This window comes from Anomaloglossus baeobatrachus, chromosome 6 (assembly GCF_048569485.1).
Source record: "Anomaloglossus baeobatrachus isolate aAnoBae1 chromosome 6, aAnoBae1.hap1, whole genome shotgun sequence".
Taxonomy (NCBI): domain Eukaryota; kingdom Metazoa; phylum Chordata; class Amphibia; order Anura; family Aromobatidae; genus Anomaloglossus; species Anomaloglossus baeobatrachus.
The window spans coordinates 522,140,991-522,156,537 of record NC_134358.1 but is presented as its reverse complement, the minus strand read 5'-3'; the positions used below and the strand labels follow the sequence as shown (position 1 = coordinate 522,156,537).

The 15,547-nt window shown below is 49.6% G+C and overlaps 1 protein-coding gene across 11 annotated transcripts in view; it reads left to right on the top strand.

Moving 5' to 3' along the window:
- Positions 1–15,547, top strand: part of SVIL (supervillin) — a 200,986-nt gene that overhangs the window by 146,226 nt on the left and 39,213 nt on the right. For all 11 annotated transcript variants that reach the window (XM_075315505.1, XM_075315507.1, XM_075315506.1 and 8 more), the window contains 2 exons: positions 9,996–10,082; positions 10,616–10,790. In XM_075315505.1, the coding sequence (XP_075171620.1) occupies positions 9,996–10,082; positions 10,616–10,790 (262 nt within the window). The remainder of the gene's footprint in view (positions 1–9,995; positions 10,083–10,615; positions 10,791–15,547) is intronic.

The following is a 15,547-nucleotide window of genomic DNA, read 5'->3' as shown; positions in this document are numbered from 1 at the left end:
CTGTTTATGATCTCCCCGTCTTTGGTGCGTGGTAGGAAACCCACAAAGACCTACTGATGGGGAATTTTGGATTGTGAGCCCCAATGGGCACAGTGATGGTTATGTTTGCACAGTGCTGCAGAATGATGGCGCTATGACTTCAAGTAAATAAGAAAAGTTAAATTTCACCCTAAGGGTCGTATAAATGGGCCGGTAATTGGCTGAATGAGTGTATGAGCGTTCATTCCCATCTATTGATATTCTCATTTGGCGGCTGAGCACAGGCTTTATGCAGTCTAACGTCTGTTGCCAGTAGTTTGCATACAGTATAGGAACCAACTGAGTGTATTACTGATCATGCATCCCTATTTGCATTGGCTCCTGTAAGGGGTACTTCACACACAGCGAGATCGCTACTGAAATCGCTGCTGAGTCACGGTTTTTGTGACGCAGCAGAGACCTCATTAGCGATCTCGCTGTGTGTGACACTGAGCAGCGATCTGGCCCCTGCTGTGAGATCGCTGCTCGTTACACACAGCCCTGGTTCGTTTTTTTGGTCGTCGCTCTCCCGCTGTGAGTGACAGCGAGAGAGCGACGAAATGAAGCGAGCAGGGAGCAGGGGCCGGCGTCTGGCAGCTGCGGAAAGCTGTAACCACCTTCGTTACCAGCCTCCGCCGCTCTTACGCTGCCAGCGCCGGCTCCTGCTCTGTGTACATGTAGCTGCAGTACACATCGTGTAATTAACCTGATGTGTACTGTAGCTAGGAGAGCAGGGAGCCAGCGCTAAGCGGTGTGCGCGGCTTCCTGCTCTCTGCACATGTATCTGCAGTACACATCGGGTTAATTAACCCGATGTGTACTGTAGCTAGGAGAGCAAGGAGCCAGCGTTAAGCAGTGTGCGCGGCTCCCTGCTCTCGCGGTTATGATCGCTGCTGCGTCACGGTGTTTGACAGCTAAGCAGCGATCATAACAGCGACTTACAAGGTCGCTGCTACGTCACAGAAAATGGTGACGTAACAGCGACGTCGCTGTCGCTATGTGTGAACCCAGCCTAAGAGGGGCCTCTACAAGGACGCATCAGCCTATTATATAGAGGGTCGTTATGGGCACAGGCTTACGCTGCGTTTGTAAGGGTTTGGTGCAGCTCGTGGGATTAAGGTTTGGCTTTTTTTTTTTTATATATATATATATCTGGCTAATAAATACAGATTTGTTTGCACAATTCCCAAACAATGTGCCAAAGTTTATATTGGCTGTAAAGAAAACTCCAGCCGTGCAGGAAGACAGTAACCTGGCAGCACATAGGGGCTAATGAAACGAAAGCCGACCGCATGATCACCACCGGGGGGAAATACCTGCCGCAATCCCAGAGAGCGGATTGTATCAGCCAACTCTTATTCTCAGCATTAGTATGGTTCCACGATGGGGGAGGGAGTATTTGTGTGCACTTCTCAGGATTATAGTCCGGTCACTGTGTACTCAGAAAACTCAGCGCCTTCCTCCGGGATCTGATATTCAGGGGCTGGTAGCTGCACAGTCTTGGCTTATGTGTTTGTTTTTGGGTTTTTTTTGTTTTTTTTTTTTGTTTTGTTTTTGTTTTTTTCAAATGGGTTTGGAGCATTTCCACTTAAAAATAAATAAAACCAAAAACAAATAAATAGGGATGATCGAATACTTCGATTATTCGGCTTCGCAAATATTTTCCGAATACCTCGCCGCTATTCTACTATTCGATGCACAATGTAAGTCTATGGGAAGGCTGAAAAGTTATTTGGGTTTCCCATAGACATACGTTGTGCATCGAATATTTGCAAATAATCGAATAGCGGCGAGATATTCGGAAAATATTCGCGAAGCCGAATAATCGAAGTATTCGATCATCCCTACAAATAAACAAGAAAAAAACAAGAAAAGCTCTGCAAAAAAAAAAAAACCCTCCTCCTATACATTTCTATGTAAAGACAGCTTCCAATGTTCAGGCTTTTGACACCTCTTCAGGTTTCCAAAAAAGCCAAGCAGGTGAAAGAAGTGACCCACCCGGTCTTCGGGCAGTTCCCACTTAGTAAACACTTCATAATTCACAATAAACGTGATTGGGAAGGTAAAAAAAAAAAATCACATGGAAGATGTTTTGTAACAATTTCCACTTTTAGAAACAAACAAAAATTTTTACTCATCGCTTAATGAACTTTTAAAAAAAAAAAAAAATAAAAAGCTCAAATAGTGCTACTAAAAATAATGGGGGGGGGGGGACGGGGACCACAAACCTCTACAAGAAGCATACGATAATGTGCAAAAATATATGGGGGGGGAAAAGCCAACAAAACACCAACATTTCTTGAAACGGTTTCTGCTTGAGAAAATTGTCATTTGTCCCCGCCTGAAAAAAATGTCTTGTGAACATATTCATAGGGTAAGTTTCCAAAAGCGCAGGTTCTGTTACACAAATTTGTGTTATTGAAAGTAACTTCCATTCATCTAAGTCTGTTTGTTTCCGGATCCACGCAGGGTCCGCCAGCTTGGGTAATTAAAACAAAGAAAAAATCAAAAAAGGGAAAGCGGGCGCGTTATACCTACCTAGTGTCTCATGCGGGTGTGCATTGCTTCTGGGCCGCTCATACTGCTTCCAAGGCCGCACATTATCCTTTATGCATATGCGCTGCTTCCCCCGCCCACCAGCAGTCCCCGTATTTGTGGTTGCAGTCATATGCACCCCCCTTCCTATGTGGCAGTGACTGTAACTAATCAGAGACACTGTGTGTGTTTTATTGGTGTAAAAATAAATACATAAAAATAATTGGCATAGGCTCCCCCGTCCCCCCCATACTATGATACCAAGAACAGAACACATAGAGCTACAGGCTGCAGCCCCCAGCTGTGTGCTTATCTAGGATGTGTATCAAAATAAGAGGGACCACATGAGGCTTTATTTTTTTTTTTTTATTCATTCTTTTTAAATAAACTGCGTGCACCCCCATCAATTTTGATACCCAGCCATGATAAAGCCACCAGCTGGGGGCTGGTATTCTCAGGCTGTGGAGATTCATGCTTATTGGGCCCCCCCCAGCCTAAAAATAGCAGTCTCCAAAGATTGTTTCATCCAATAGAGGCAGAAATTCCAGAACGTTACCCAGCTCATCCAGATTGTGCCGTGGTGGGGTGGAAATCGAGGTAATAAGGGGTTAATGACAGCTCACAGCTGCCACTTGGCCTTAGATTAGTAGTGGGAGGCGTCTGAGAACCCCACTAGTAAACTGTAAGTGAAAAGAAATGAAAACAAACACGTAAAAAAAAATCCTTTAATTTGAAACCATATGCAAAAAAACACCCTCTTTATTCCCTTTTATTAAACCCCAAAACCCCCACGTCCGACGTAATCCATGCGAGGTCACATGATTCCAGCTTTTACATTTCTGAAGGCACAGCGTGCAGACATAGAACATACGGCCCGCTGTGGGCTTCAGGCAGAGACAGAGTTGCAGAGATGAGCGGTGACATCACTTAAGTTATTTGCAGTCACAGCTGGAGGTTACCACGATCCTTCTCCTGTGACAGCAGGTACATGACTTCAGGTGACCCTATTGAACTGAGTCACCATATTCCTGCACCAAACACTGTAAAAAAAAAAAAAAAAACCCACATCAAAACACAATACAATTTTTGATGTGATGATATAATTTTTTTTTTGCCAGATGTAGATTGGGTGCAGGAATATAGTGTAAAAATTTCAGCACCATATCTGCATCTCTTGGCCAAAAAATACACAAAGAAGGGAATTTTGTTTACTTACCGTAAATTCCTTTTCTTCTAGCTCCAATTGGGAGACCCAGACAGTGGGTGTATAGCTACTGCCTCTGGAGGCCGCACAAAGAACTACACTTAAAAGTGTAAGGCCCCTCCCCTTCTGGCTATACACCCTCCCGTAGGAGTACGGATTCCTCAGTTTTAGTACCAAAGCAAGAAGGAGGAAAGCCAATAACAGTTTCAAAAACAAATTCAATCCGATAACAAGATCGGAGAACTTAAGAAACAACATGAACAACATGTGCACCCGAAAAACGAAACCCTAAGAACAAATAGGGCGGGTGCTGGGTCTCCCAATTGGAGCTAGAAGAAAAGGAATTTACGGTAAGTAAACAAAATTCCCTTCTTCTTTTTCGCTCCTAATTGGGAGACCCAGACAGTGGGACGTCCAAAAGCAGTCCCTGGGTGGGTAAAAAGATACCACATGAACGGGCTGTCAGACAGCCCTTTCCTACAGGTGGGCCACCGCCGCCTGAAGGACCTGTCTACCTAGGCTGGCATCTGCCGAAGCGTAGGTATGCACTTGATAGTGTTTGGTAAACGTGTGCAGACTCGACCAGGTAGCCGCCTGGCACACTTGCTGAGCCGTAGCCTGATGCCGCAATGCCCAGGACGCACCCACGGCTCTGGTAGAATGGGCCTTCAGTCCAGATGGAATCGGAAGCCCAGCAGAACGGTATGTGTGAAGAATTGGTTCCTTGATCCACCGCGCCAGGGTGGATTTGGAAGCTTGCGATCCCTTATGCTGACCAGCGACTAGGACAAAGAGCGCATCAGAACGGCGTAGAGACGCCGTGCGAGAAATGTAAATCCTGAGTGCTCTCACCAGGTCCAACAGATGTAAACCCTTTTCAAATTGGTGAGCTGGATGCGGACACAAAGATGGCAAAGTGATATCCTGATTAAGATGAAAGGAAGAAACCACCTTGGGAGAAAACTCTGGAATTGGACGCAGTACTACCTTGTCTTGGTGAAACACCAGGAAGGGAGATTTGCAAGATAACGCCGCTAGCTCGGACACTCTTCGAAGAGACGTGACCGCCACAAGAAAAACTACTTTTTGTGAAAGCCTAGAAAGGGAAACCTCTTTCAAAGGCTCGAAAGGCGGCTTCTGGAGAGCAATGAGAACCTTGTTCAGATCCCAGGGTTCCAATGGCCGTCTGTAAGGAGGAACGATATGAGAAACTCCTTGGAGAAACGTGCGTACTTTAGAAAGCCGTGCCAAGCGCTTCTGAAAGAATACGGATAGCGCGGAGACTTGACCCTTAAGAGAGCTAAGCGACAAACCTTTTTCCAACCCAGACTGCAGGAAGGAAAGAAAAATTGGCAATGCAAATGGCCAGGGAGAAAACCCTTGAGCCAAGCACCAAGCTAAGAATATCTTCCACGTCCTGTGATAGATCTTAGCTGAGGATGGTTTTCTAGCCTGTCTCATTGTGGCAACAACTTCATGAGATAAACCTGAGGCCGCTAGGATCCAGGACTCAATGGCCACACAGTCAGGTTCAGGGCCGCAGAATTCAGATGGAAAAACGGCCCTTGAGACAGCAAATCTGGACGGTCTGGTAGTGGCCACGGTTGGCCTACCGTGAGATGCCACAGATCCGGGTACCACGACCTTCTTGGCCAGTCTGGAGCGACGAGGATGGCTCGATGGCAGTCGGACCTGATTTTCCGGAGAACTCTGGGTAACAATGCTAGAGGTGGGAACACATAGGGGAGTCGGAATTGCGACCAATCCTGAACCAAGGCGTCTGCCGCCAGCGCTCGGTGATCGTGAGACCGTGCCATGAAAACTGGGACCTTGTTGTTGTGCCGTGACGCCATCAGATCGACGTCCGGCGTCCCCCAGCGGCAACAGATCTGCTGAAACACTTCCGGGTGAAGGGACCATTCTCCTGCGTCCATGCCCTGGCGACTGAGAAAGTCTGCTTCCCAGTTTTCCACGCCTGGGATGTGAACTGCGGATATGGTGGACGCTCTGCTTTCCACCCACGTCAAAATCCGCCGGACTTCCTGAAAGGCTTGGCGACTGCGTGTTCCCCCTTGGTGGTTGATGTACGCCACCGCCGTGGAATTGTCCGACTGAATCCGAATCTGCTTGCCTTCCAGCCATTGTTGGAAGGCTCGCAGAGCAAGATAGATTGCTCTGATTTCCAGAACATTGATCTGCAGAGTGGACTCTTCCTGAGTCCACGTCCCCTGAGCCCTGTGGTGGAGAAACACCGCTCCCCACCCTGATAGGCTCGCATCCGTCGTGACCACTGCCCAGGACGGGGGAAGGAACGACTTTCCCTGTGACAATGAGGTGGGGAGAAGCCACCAACGCAGAGAGTCCTTGGCAGTCTGAGAGAGGGAGACAGTCCTGTCGAGGGACGTCGATTTCCCATCCCATTGGCGTAGAATGTCCCATTGTAGAGGGCGCAGATGAAACTGCGCGAACGGGACCGCTTCCATTGCTGCTACCATCTTCCCTAGGAAATGCATGAGGCGCCTCAGTGAGTGCGACTGGCTCTGAAGGAGAGATTGTAGTCCTGTCCGTAGCGAACACTGCTTGTCCAGTGGAAGCTTCACTATCGCTGAGAGAGTATGAAACTCCATGCCAAGATAAGTCAGAGATTGGGTCGGGGTGAGATGAGACTTTGGAAAGTTGATAATCCACCCGAAACTCTGGAGAGTGTCTAGTGCCACCTTCAGACTGTGTTGGCATGCCTCTTGAGAGGGTGCCTTTATAAGCAGGTCGTCTAGATACGGGATGACCGAGTGACCCTGCGAGTGCAGAACAGCTACTACTGCTGCCATGACTTTGGTGAAGACCCGGGGGGCTGTTGCCAGACCGAAAGGTAACGCTACGAACTGCAGGTGTTCGTCGTGTATGACGAAGCGTAGGAAACGCTGATGCTCTGGCGCAATCGGCACGTGGAGATACGCATCTTTGATATCTATTGATGCTAGAAAATCTCCTTGAGACACTGAGGCTATGACGGAGCGTAGGGATTCCATCCGGAACCTCCTGACTTTTACGTGTCTGTTGAGCAACTTTAGATCCAGGACGGGTCGATACGATCCGTCCTTTTTTGGGACCACAAACAGATTGGAGTAAAAACCGTGACCTTGTTCCTGCAGAGGGACGGAGGTCACCACTCCTTCCGCCTTTAGAGCGGCCACCGCCTGCAACAGAGCATCGGCTCGGTCTGGTGGTGGAGAAGTTCTGAAGAAACGAGTTGGCGGACGAGAACTGAACTCTATCCTGTACCCGTGAGACAGAATATCCCTCACCCAACGGTCTTTGACGCGTGACAGCCAAATGTCGCCAAAGTGGGAAAGCCTCCCACCGACCGAGGGTGTGGGAATCGGAGACTGCAAGTCAGGAGGACGCCGTTTTGGCAACGGTTCCTCCGGCTGTCCTTTTTGGGCGTGACTGAGACCTCCAAGAATCTGAGCGTCTCTGGTCTTTTTGAGTCTTTTTTGACGAGGCGAATTGGGACCTGCCCGGTCCTCGAAAGGACCGATAACCAGACTGACCCTTCCTCTGTTGGGGTTTGTTTTGTCTGTGTTGCGGTAAGGATGAGTCCTTACCCTTGGAGTGTTTGATGATTTCATCCAAACGCTCTCCAAACAATCGGTCACGAGAAAAAGGCAAATTGGTTAAGCACTTCTTTGGAATGAGAATCTGCTTTCCAATGTCTCAACCACAGGGCCCTACGCAAAACAACGGAGTTGGCTGACGCCACTGCCGTGCGGCTTGTAGCGTCAAGAACAGCATTAATTGCGTACGACGCGAATGCCGCCATTTGCAAGGTCAATGGTGCTACCTGCGGGGCAAATGCACGTGTGACTGAGTCGACTTGCACAAGCCCGGCTGAGATCGCTTGGAGTGCCCATACGGCAGCAAAAGATGGCGCTAACGACGCTCCAATCGCTTCATAGATGGATTTCAGCCAGAGCTCCATCTGCCTGTCAGTGGCATCTTTAAGTGCCGCTCCATCTTCAACTGCAACCAAAGATCTAGCTGCAAGCCTGGAAATTGGAGGATCCACTTTTGGACACTGGGTCCAACCCTTGACCACCTCAGGGGGAAAAGGATAGCGTGTATCTTTAAGCCGTTTAGAAAAACGCCTTTCCGGATAAGCGTGGGGTTTCTGGATTGCGTCTCTAAAGTCAGCGTGGTCCAGAAAAGTGCTTAATGTACGCTTAGGATATCTGAAATGGATTCTCTCGTGCTGCGAAGCTGACTCCTCTACAAGAGGAGCTGGTGGGGAAATATTTAACATCTTATTGATGGACGCTACAAGATCATTAACTATGGCGTCACCATCTGGTGTATCTAGATTGAGAGCGGTCCCAGGATCAGAATCTTGATCAGTTACGTCCGCCTCATCACCCATAGATTCATCTCGCTGGGATCCTGACCATTGAGATGAATGTGAAGGTCCCTCATAGCGAGCCCGCTTAGGCTGCCCGGGGCCATCGTCCGAGTCAGAGTCTTCACCCTGAGGTGTATGTGCCCGTCCCGGAGCTTGGAGGTAATTCAGCTGAGGGGGACCAGGGGGCAATGATTGCACAGTGTCCGTGGCCTGAAGTACAGGCCTAGCTCGCAATGTGTCAAGAATTTGTGACATAGTGAGAGACATTCTGTCAGCAAAAGCTGCAAACTCAGTTCCTGTCACCTGGACAGCATTCACAGGTGGTACACCCTGGGTCACGTCCAGCAGAGGTCCCGACTGTGCAAGCGCCGCAGGGGCCGAGCACTGCACACAATGGGGGTCAGTGGAGCCTGCCGGTAGAAAAGTCCCACATGCGGTGCAGGAAGCATATAATGTCTGTGCCTTGGCACCCTTGCGTTTTATGGACGACATGCTGTTGGCTCTCTGCAATGTGAGAGAGTCTATAGCCAAAAGGGCGACCAGCGCTATGCAGTACAAAGTATTTGCAGGAACAAAATACTAATAATACTACTGGCACAAGAGGGGTGAGCCCTGAGGGCTGCTTACCGCCCGCTGAATAGCGGGTAAGAGGCGCAGAATTCCTTGTCTGGGTCTCCCCGGCTCCCCTCTGCAGCTCAGCGTGTCAGCAGGAATGGCTGCCGGCGTCTGTGGAGAGGGGCGGTCCGTGGGAGTTCCTAAACAAAAGTGCGGGAAACAGTGTCCCCTCTGTGCCTACTGTGAGGGCTGGAGTATGTAAAAACGACTCCAGCCCTCAGCGCTGATGCACTGACCAGCGTCCCGCCCCTCTCCTGACTGGCAGGTCTGGGGGCGGGAACGAACGGAAGCAGGCCGCAAAAGCCGGGGACTCGAGTTATCAGCGCGGCCGCCGTAAAAGCGCGGCCCGCGCTGAAGTCCCCGGCGCACCACAAGTGCCAGCCGCGCCGCAGTCCCAGCGGCCGGCGCGACCGTGTCCCAATAGTGTGCCTGCTTCAGCGAAGCTGAATGAGGCCATGGCACAAGCGCCGCAGCGCTGATGTCCCCCGGCGCACTACAACACCCAGCATGCTGCGGTGTGAGCGCCAAATGCACGGGGACACAGAGTACCTTGAGGAAGCAGGGCCATGTCCCTGATGTACTCCGCTCCATCCAGCATCTTCTCCAGGGGCTGTAGATGGAGCACGGTCTCAGTGCCTGGAGACCAGTAAATCCCACTTCACCCAGAGCCCTGTAAAAAGGGATGGGGAAGGAATCAGCATGTGGGCTCCTGCCGCCGTACCCGCAATGGGTACCTCAACCTTACAAACACCTCCGACATACAGTGGGGTGAGAAGGGAGCATGCTGGGAGCCCTGTATGGGCCCTCTTTTCTTCCATCCGACATAGTCAGCAGCTGCTGCTGACTAAAAACAATGGAGCTTATGCGTGCGTGTGTGACCTCCTTCGCACAAAGCTAAAACTGAGGAATCCGTACTCCTACGGGAGGGTGTATAGCCAGAAGGGGAGGGGCCTTACACTTTTAAGTGTAGTTCTTTGTGCGGCCTCCAGAGGCAGTAGCTATACACCCACTGTCTGGGTCTCCCAATTAGGAGCGAAAAAGAAAACAGTTTTGATGACATTTCAGTGCGGTTTTCTGCCAGGAGGTGCAAATTTGGTTCTGAAATCTGATGGACATTTCAGCAACACATATGGTTGTTTCAATTGCTTTGAATTTTTCGGTTTTGTACAGTGACTTTTCTAGTTTTCTAATATTTTTTTTTTTTTTTTTTTTTTACTTTTTTATTCCTAGAAATTGAAGCCAAGCCCGACATGAATTTGGAATCTGATAGAAAATTGGATAAACTTGAATCGTTTTTGGGAAGGCTACATAATAAAGGTGAGTGCTATCAGCTCCTGGGTTATCATCTTTTATTATATGCCAGAAAAAAAAGTTTTAACGGGAACTTGTCAGGTGCAATACGCACCCAGAACCACGAGCAGTTCTGGGTCTCTATTGCTAATCCCTGCCTAACCGTCCCTGTATCTAGTAGCATAGATAGAGATCTTTAAAAAAGTATTTCTAAAGATCCTTTATGCTATACTAATGAGGCCACACCCGACTAGTTGCAAGGGTGTTTTTTTTTGTTTTTTTTTTTTTTTTACCCCCAACTAGTCCGCCCTCTTAGCATGTTACCCAGGGGGTGCTAACATGCTATTCAGTGTCCATTGCCCAGTGTTATTAGCGGTGATGCGCGTACCTGTGTCCGTTGTCACCGCTTCAGAACGCCAAGCTTGGGGTCAGTGTGCATGCATTAGAATACCCCGCACTTCCGGTCATGCATGGTCATGCATGGTCATGCGCGGTCATGCGCACTATGAATGCAGGTTTGCGTCATGCAATATTTGACATGTTTCTCTTATTTTTGTCAGTCGGAGTGCAGGACACAACGCTGACGGTCACCAGTAAATCCGTGAAAGAAGTTATGAAGCTTGATGACGATGAGACGTTCTCTCGCTTTTATCGGCCTCTGGAGTTCCAAGCTAATCCTGCTCCGTTCCTCTTTGATGAGGATTTCGACCTTTTGTTCAGCGCTGAAGAACCAAAGTGAGTAAATTTAATCGTATCGGTCTAAAATCGGTAGTTTTGGGTCAAGTACCAATAATTCTAATACTACACCGCAAACTTAGCACATGTATCACTTGAGATCTATTGATGGCTTTCATAGCCGAGAATCTCGGATAACACCAGGAAGAAACTATAAAGTGTCACCTTCTGGGCATTACGGCCTATGTCATTGCAAGACCCCTTTAAGGAGCTTTGTAACCTGCAATAATGAACATATTTACCCCCGTGGACTCAATACTTGGCTGTTTTTATTGAGGAGAGTTCATCCCCCACAAAGCTGCATCCTCGGTAATGACATCATTAGTTTGAGTTATGAGAATGTGCAAATTCTTTTTGGAAAATTGATTTTTGAACTTAGCTGGATCCAAAAAAAAAGACTTAAGACAGTGATTTATTCAGTAGTAATCCAGGATGTTCTAGCATTACAGCCATTCTTCATTCTGCTTCTGTGAATGTGAGCACCGTATGGACTGTTTACATTAGGAGCAGTCCTGCGGTATAATGATACCCATATTACGCTTGTTCTCTCAGTCGACTTTTAGACTTTCCCATGCATTTGTGACCCAAGGGTATCGTATTGCAGGACCTAAGATGGGTCAGTGTCTTTACCATCATCCCTCATCCACCCCTGTGGCTAGTAGCAGATATACGCTCAGCTGGAGGCATGCCGGCAGAACACTAGACATCACAAAGTGACGGAGCGCTCGGGTGGTCGGGTTGTGAGGTGATCCTATTTACTAATTCTGCAGGATAAAGTGTATTTTCGCCAAAGTATAAGAACTCTGAAACCTCCTATAGTTTCAGCATATGGGGGGATACGTTATAGGCATTTCTGAGAATAGTGTAAAAGTCCAGCCCTGGGTCAAAAAAGATCAAAAAGGAGCCTCGTGGGTCACCTGCACTTTTCATTTTTCTATAATTTGGTATTGTCTTGTTTGTTGATCATTTGCGCTAATCACTGTGAATTTTCCACTGTGGACCATTCCAATGGCGCATGTCCACATGAGACTGATGAATAGCAGATATTTTTGCCGATACTGTAATACTCAGAATATTTTCTGCAAAGTGGATAATATTAAAAAGGGGTGGCCCAGGCTTAATTTTTCGGAAAGGGCATTAATACCACGCGGTGGGTACTGAAATGCGGGACCACGAGTGTACTCTGCAGGAGACTGCAGCTGCTCGTACCCACTATCAGGGTTTGGTGCGCTGCGGTCTTTAGCTTGTGTTCTCCCTAAGGAGGACGCATGCGACCCCCGCAGCAAACAATTGACATGCTGCGGCCTCATAAAGCTGCACCGCTGCTCAGTTTTCACTACGGGCTGCACACGCAGAGTGGGCATGGGATTTCTAGAAATCCATCCACTGTGCTTGTAGGATGCAGTTGAAGCATGCTGCATCTAAAACGCTGTGAACACTGATCGTGGGCACCTACCCTAACTGTTTGTATTGAGCAGCTACCGGTAGATTAGTGAGGGGCCCCCAACAGTCAGATACTAATGACCTGTCCCAAGGATGAGTCATTAACTAGTAAGCCTTGACAACCCCTTTTAAGAAGTCTCATTCAGGTGCTGCATGAAAATCCACAAAGGAAATTGACTTGCATTGAACGATTTCTCCAAAATGTCCCGATTTAGGCTTTGAGTGTTGAGGGTCAAGCCACAAAACAAAAGATGTTCTCCCAAATCCATCATCATGGGTTAAAATCTTGTTTTCTTTGTCGCTCCTAATTGGGAGACCCAGACAATTGGGTGTATAGCTACTGCCTCCGGAGGCCACACAAAGTATTACACTTAAAAGTGTAAGGCCCCTCCCCTTCTGGCTATACACACTCCCGTGGGATCACGGGCTCCTCAGTTTTCATGCTTTGTGCGAAGGAGGCACACATACACGCATAGCTCCACTGTTTAGTCAGCAGCAGCTGCTGACTATGTCGGATGGAAGAAAAGAGGGCCCATATAGGGCCCCCAGCATGCTCCCTTCTCACCCCACTTTTGTCGGCGGTGTTTGTTAAGGTTGAGGTACCCATTGCGGGTACAGAGGCTGGAGCCCACATGCTGCATCCTTCCCCATCCCCCTTAGGGCTCTGGGTGAAGTGGGATTTACCAGTCTCCAGGCACAGAGACCGTGCTCCGTCCACAGCCCCTGGGGAATCTGCTGGTTATGGAGCGGAGTATCGTCAGGGACATGGCCCTGCTACGCCAAGGTACTCTGTGTCCCCGTACAGACCGCGCGCACACGGCAGCATTGCTGGGTGTGTTAGTGCGCCGGGGACAACAGCGCTGCGCGCTGGTGCCATTCCTATCTACAGCTTTGCTGAGAGGGGACATGTATTTGAAACTGCCGCGCGGCCGCTGTTGTCAGTTTTTTCGCTGCGGCGCGGCTGGGACTTGTGGTGCGCCGGGGACTTCCGCGCTGGCCGTGCATATATCACGGCCGCGCTTATTACTCGAGTCCCCGGCTTTTTGCGGCCTAGTTTCGTTTCGTTCCCGCCCCCAGGCCTGCCAGTCAGGGGAAGGGCGGGACGCTGTACAGAACGTCAGCGCCGAGGGCTGGAGTCTACTTTACATACTCCAGCCCTCACACTGGGCACAGTGGGACGCCAGTTTCCCGCACTTTGTTTGAGGCACGCCCACGATCCACCTCTCTTCACAGGACGCCGGCAGCCATTCCTGTGTGCAGTCTGAGCTGGAGAGAGGAGACTGGGAGACCCAGACACGGGATTCTGGTGCCCACACACCCGCTTTTCAGCGGGCGGTAAGCTGCCCTCAAGGGCTGACCCCCACTGGTGCCGAAGTGTATATTGTATTTTATGCTCGCAGCTTTACATTGCACTGTACGGTCGCTGGGGATCCTCTGCTATATACCCTCCTAGTTTTCTCAGAGGACACAACAGCATGTCGACCGCAAAAAGCAAAGGTGCCAAGGCACAGGCTTTCTATGCTGCTTGTACCGCTTGTGGGGCTGTTCTACCGGCAGGTTCCACTGACCCCCACTGTGTGCAGTGCTCGGCCCCTGTGGCACTTGCTCGGCCGGGGCCTCTGCTGGAGGTGACCCAGGCAGAACCTCCTGTAAATACTGTCCAGGTGACAGGGACGGAGTTTGCAGTCTTTGCTGACAGATTGTCTGTGACTATGACTAAAATTCTTGAAACATTGCAGTCTAGACCAGTACCTCAGGCCATGGACACTGTTAACTCATTGCTCCCTGGTCCCCCTCAGTCGGAACAGCTCCGGGATCCGGGGGTGTCTCTTGCATCCCAGGGTGATGGCTCTGACACGGACGACAGTCCCAGACAGCCTAAACGAGCTCGCTATGAGCGGCCCTCGACTTCATCACACTGGTCAGGGTCCCAGCAGGACTCTCTGTATGATGAGGCGGAGATAGCTGATCAGGATTCTGATCCTGAGACCGCTCTCAATTTGGATACACCAGATGGTGACGCCATAGTGAATGATCTTATAGCGTCCATCAATAAAATGTTGGACATTTCTCCCCCTGCTCCTCCTGTGGAGGAGACAGCTTCACAGCAGGAGAAATTCCATTTCAGGTATCCCAAGCGTAAATTAAGTGTATTTCTGGACCACTCTGACTTTAGAGAGGCAATCCAGAAACACCACGCTTATCCGGATAAACGTTTCTCCAAACGGCTTAAGGATACACGTTATCCTTTTCCCCCAGACGTGGTCAAGGGCTGGACCCAGTGTCCCAAGGTGGATCCTCCAATCTCCAGGCTTGCAGCTAGATCCTTAGTTGCAGTGGAAGATGGGGCGGCACTTAAAGATGCCACTGACAGGCAGATGGAGCTCTGGTTGAAATCCATCTATGAAGCTATCGGCGCGTCGTTTGCTCCAGCATTCGCAGCCGTATGGGCACTCCAAGCTATTTCAGCTGGTCTTACACAGATTGATACGGTCACACGTACATCTGCTCCGCAGGTGGCACCCTTAACCTCTCAAATGTCTGCATTTGCGTCTTACGCGATTAATGCTGTCCTAGACTCTACGAGCCGTACGGCAGTGGCGTCTGCCAACTCCGTAGTTTTACGCAGAGCCTTGTGGTTAAGAGAATGGAAGGCAGATTCTGCTTCCAAAAAGTGTTTAACCAGTTTGCCATTTTCTCGTGACCGACTGTTTGGGGAGCGCTTAGATGAAATCATTAAACACTCCAAGGGTAAAGATTCATCTTTACCTCAGCCCAGACAAAATAAACCCCAACAGAGGAGAGGACAGTCGGGGTTTCGGTCCTTTCGAGGCTCAGGCAGGTCCCAATTCTCCTCGTCCAAAAGGACTCAAAAGGATCAGAGGAGCTCAGATTCTTGGCGAACTCAGTCACGCCCAAAAAAGACAGCCGGAAGACCCGCTACCAAGGCGGCTTCCTCATGACTTTCGGCCTCCTCTCTCCGCATCCTTGGTCGGTGGCAGGCTCTCCCGCTTTGGCGACATTTGGCTGCCACAGGTCACAGACCGTTGGGTGAGAGACATTCTGTCTCACGGGTACAGGATAGAGTTCAGCTCTCGTCCTCCAACTCGCTTCTTCAGAACTTCTCCACCTCCCGACCGCGCCGATGCTCTGCGGCTAGCGGTGTCCACTCTAAAAGCGGAAGGAGTGGTGACCCCCGTTCCTCTTCTGGAACAAGGTCACGGTTTTTACTCCAACTTGTTTGTGGTGCCAAAAAAGGACGGGTCATTCCGTCCCGTTCTGCATCTAAAACTGCTCAACAAGCACGTAAAAAC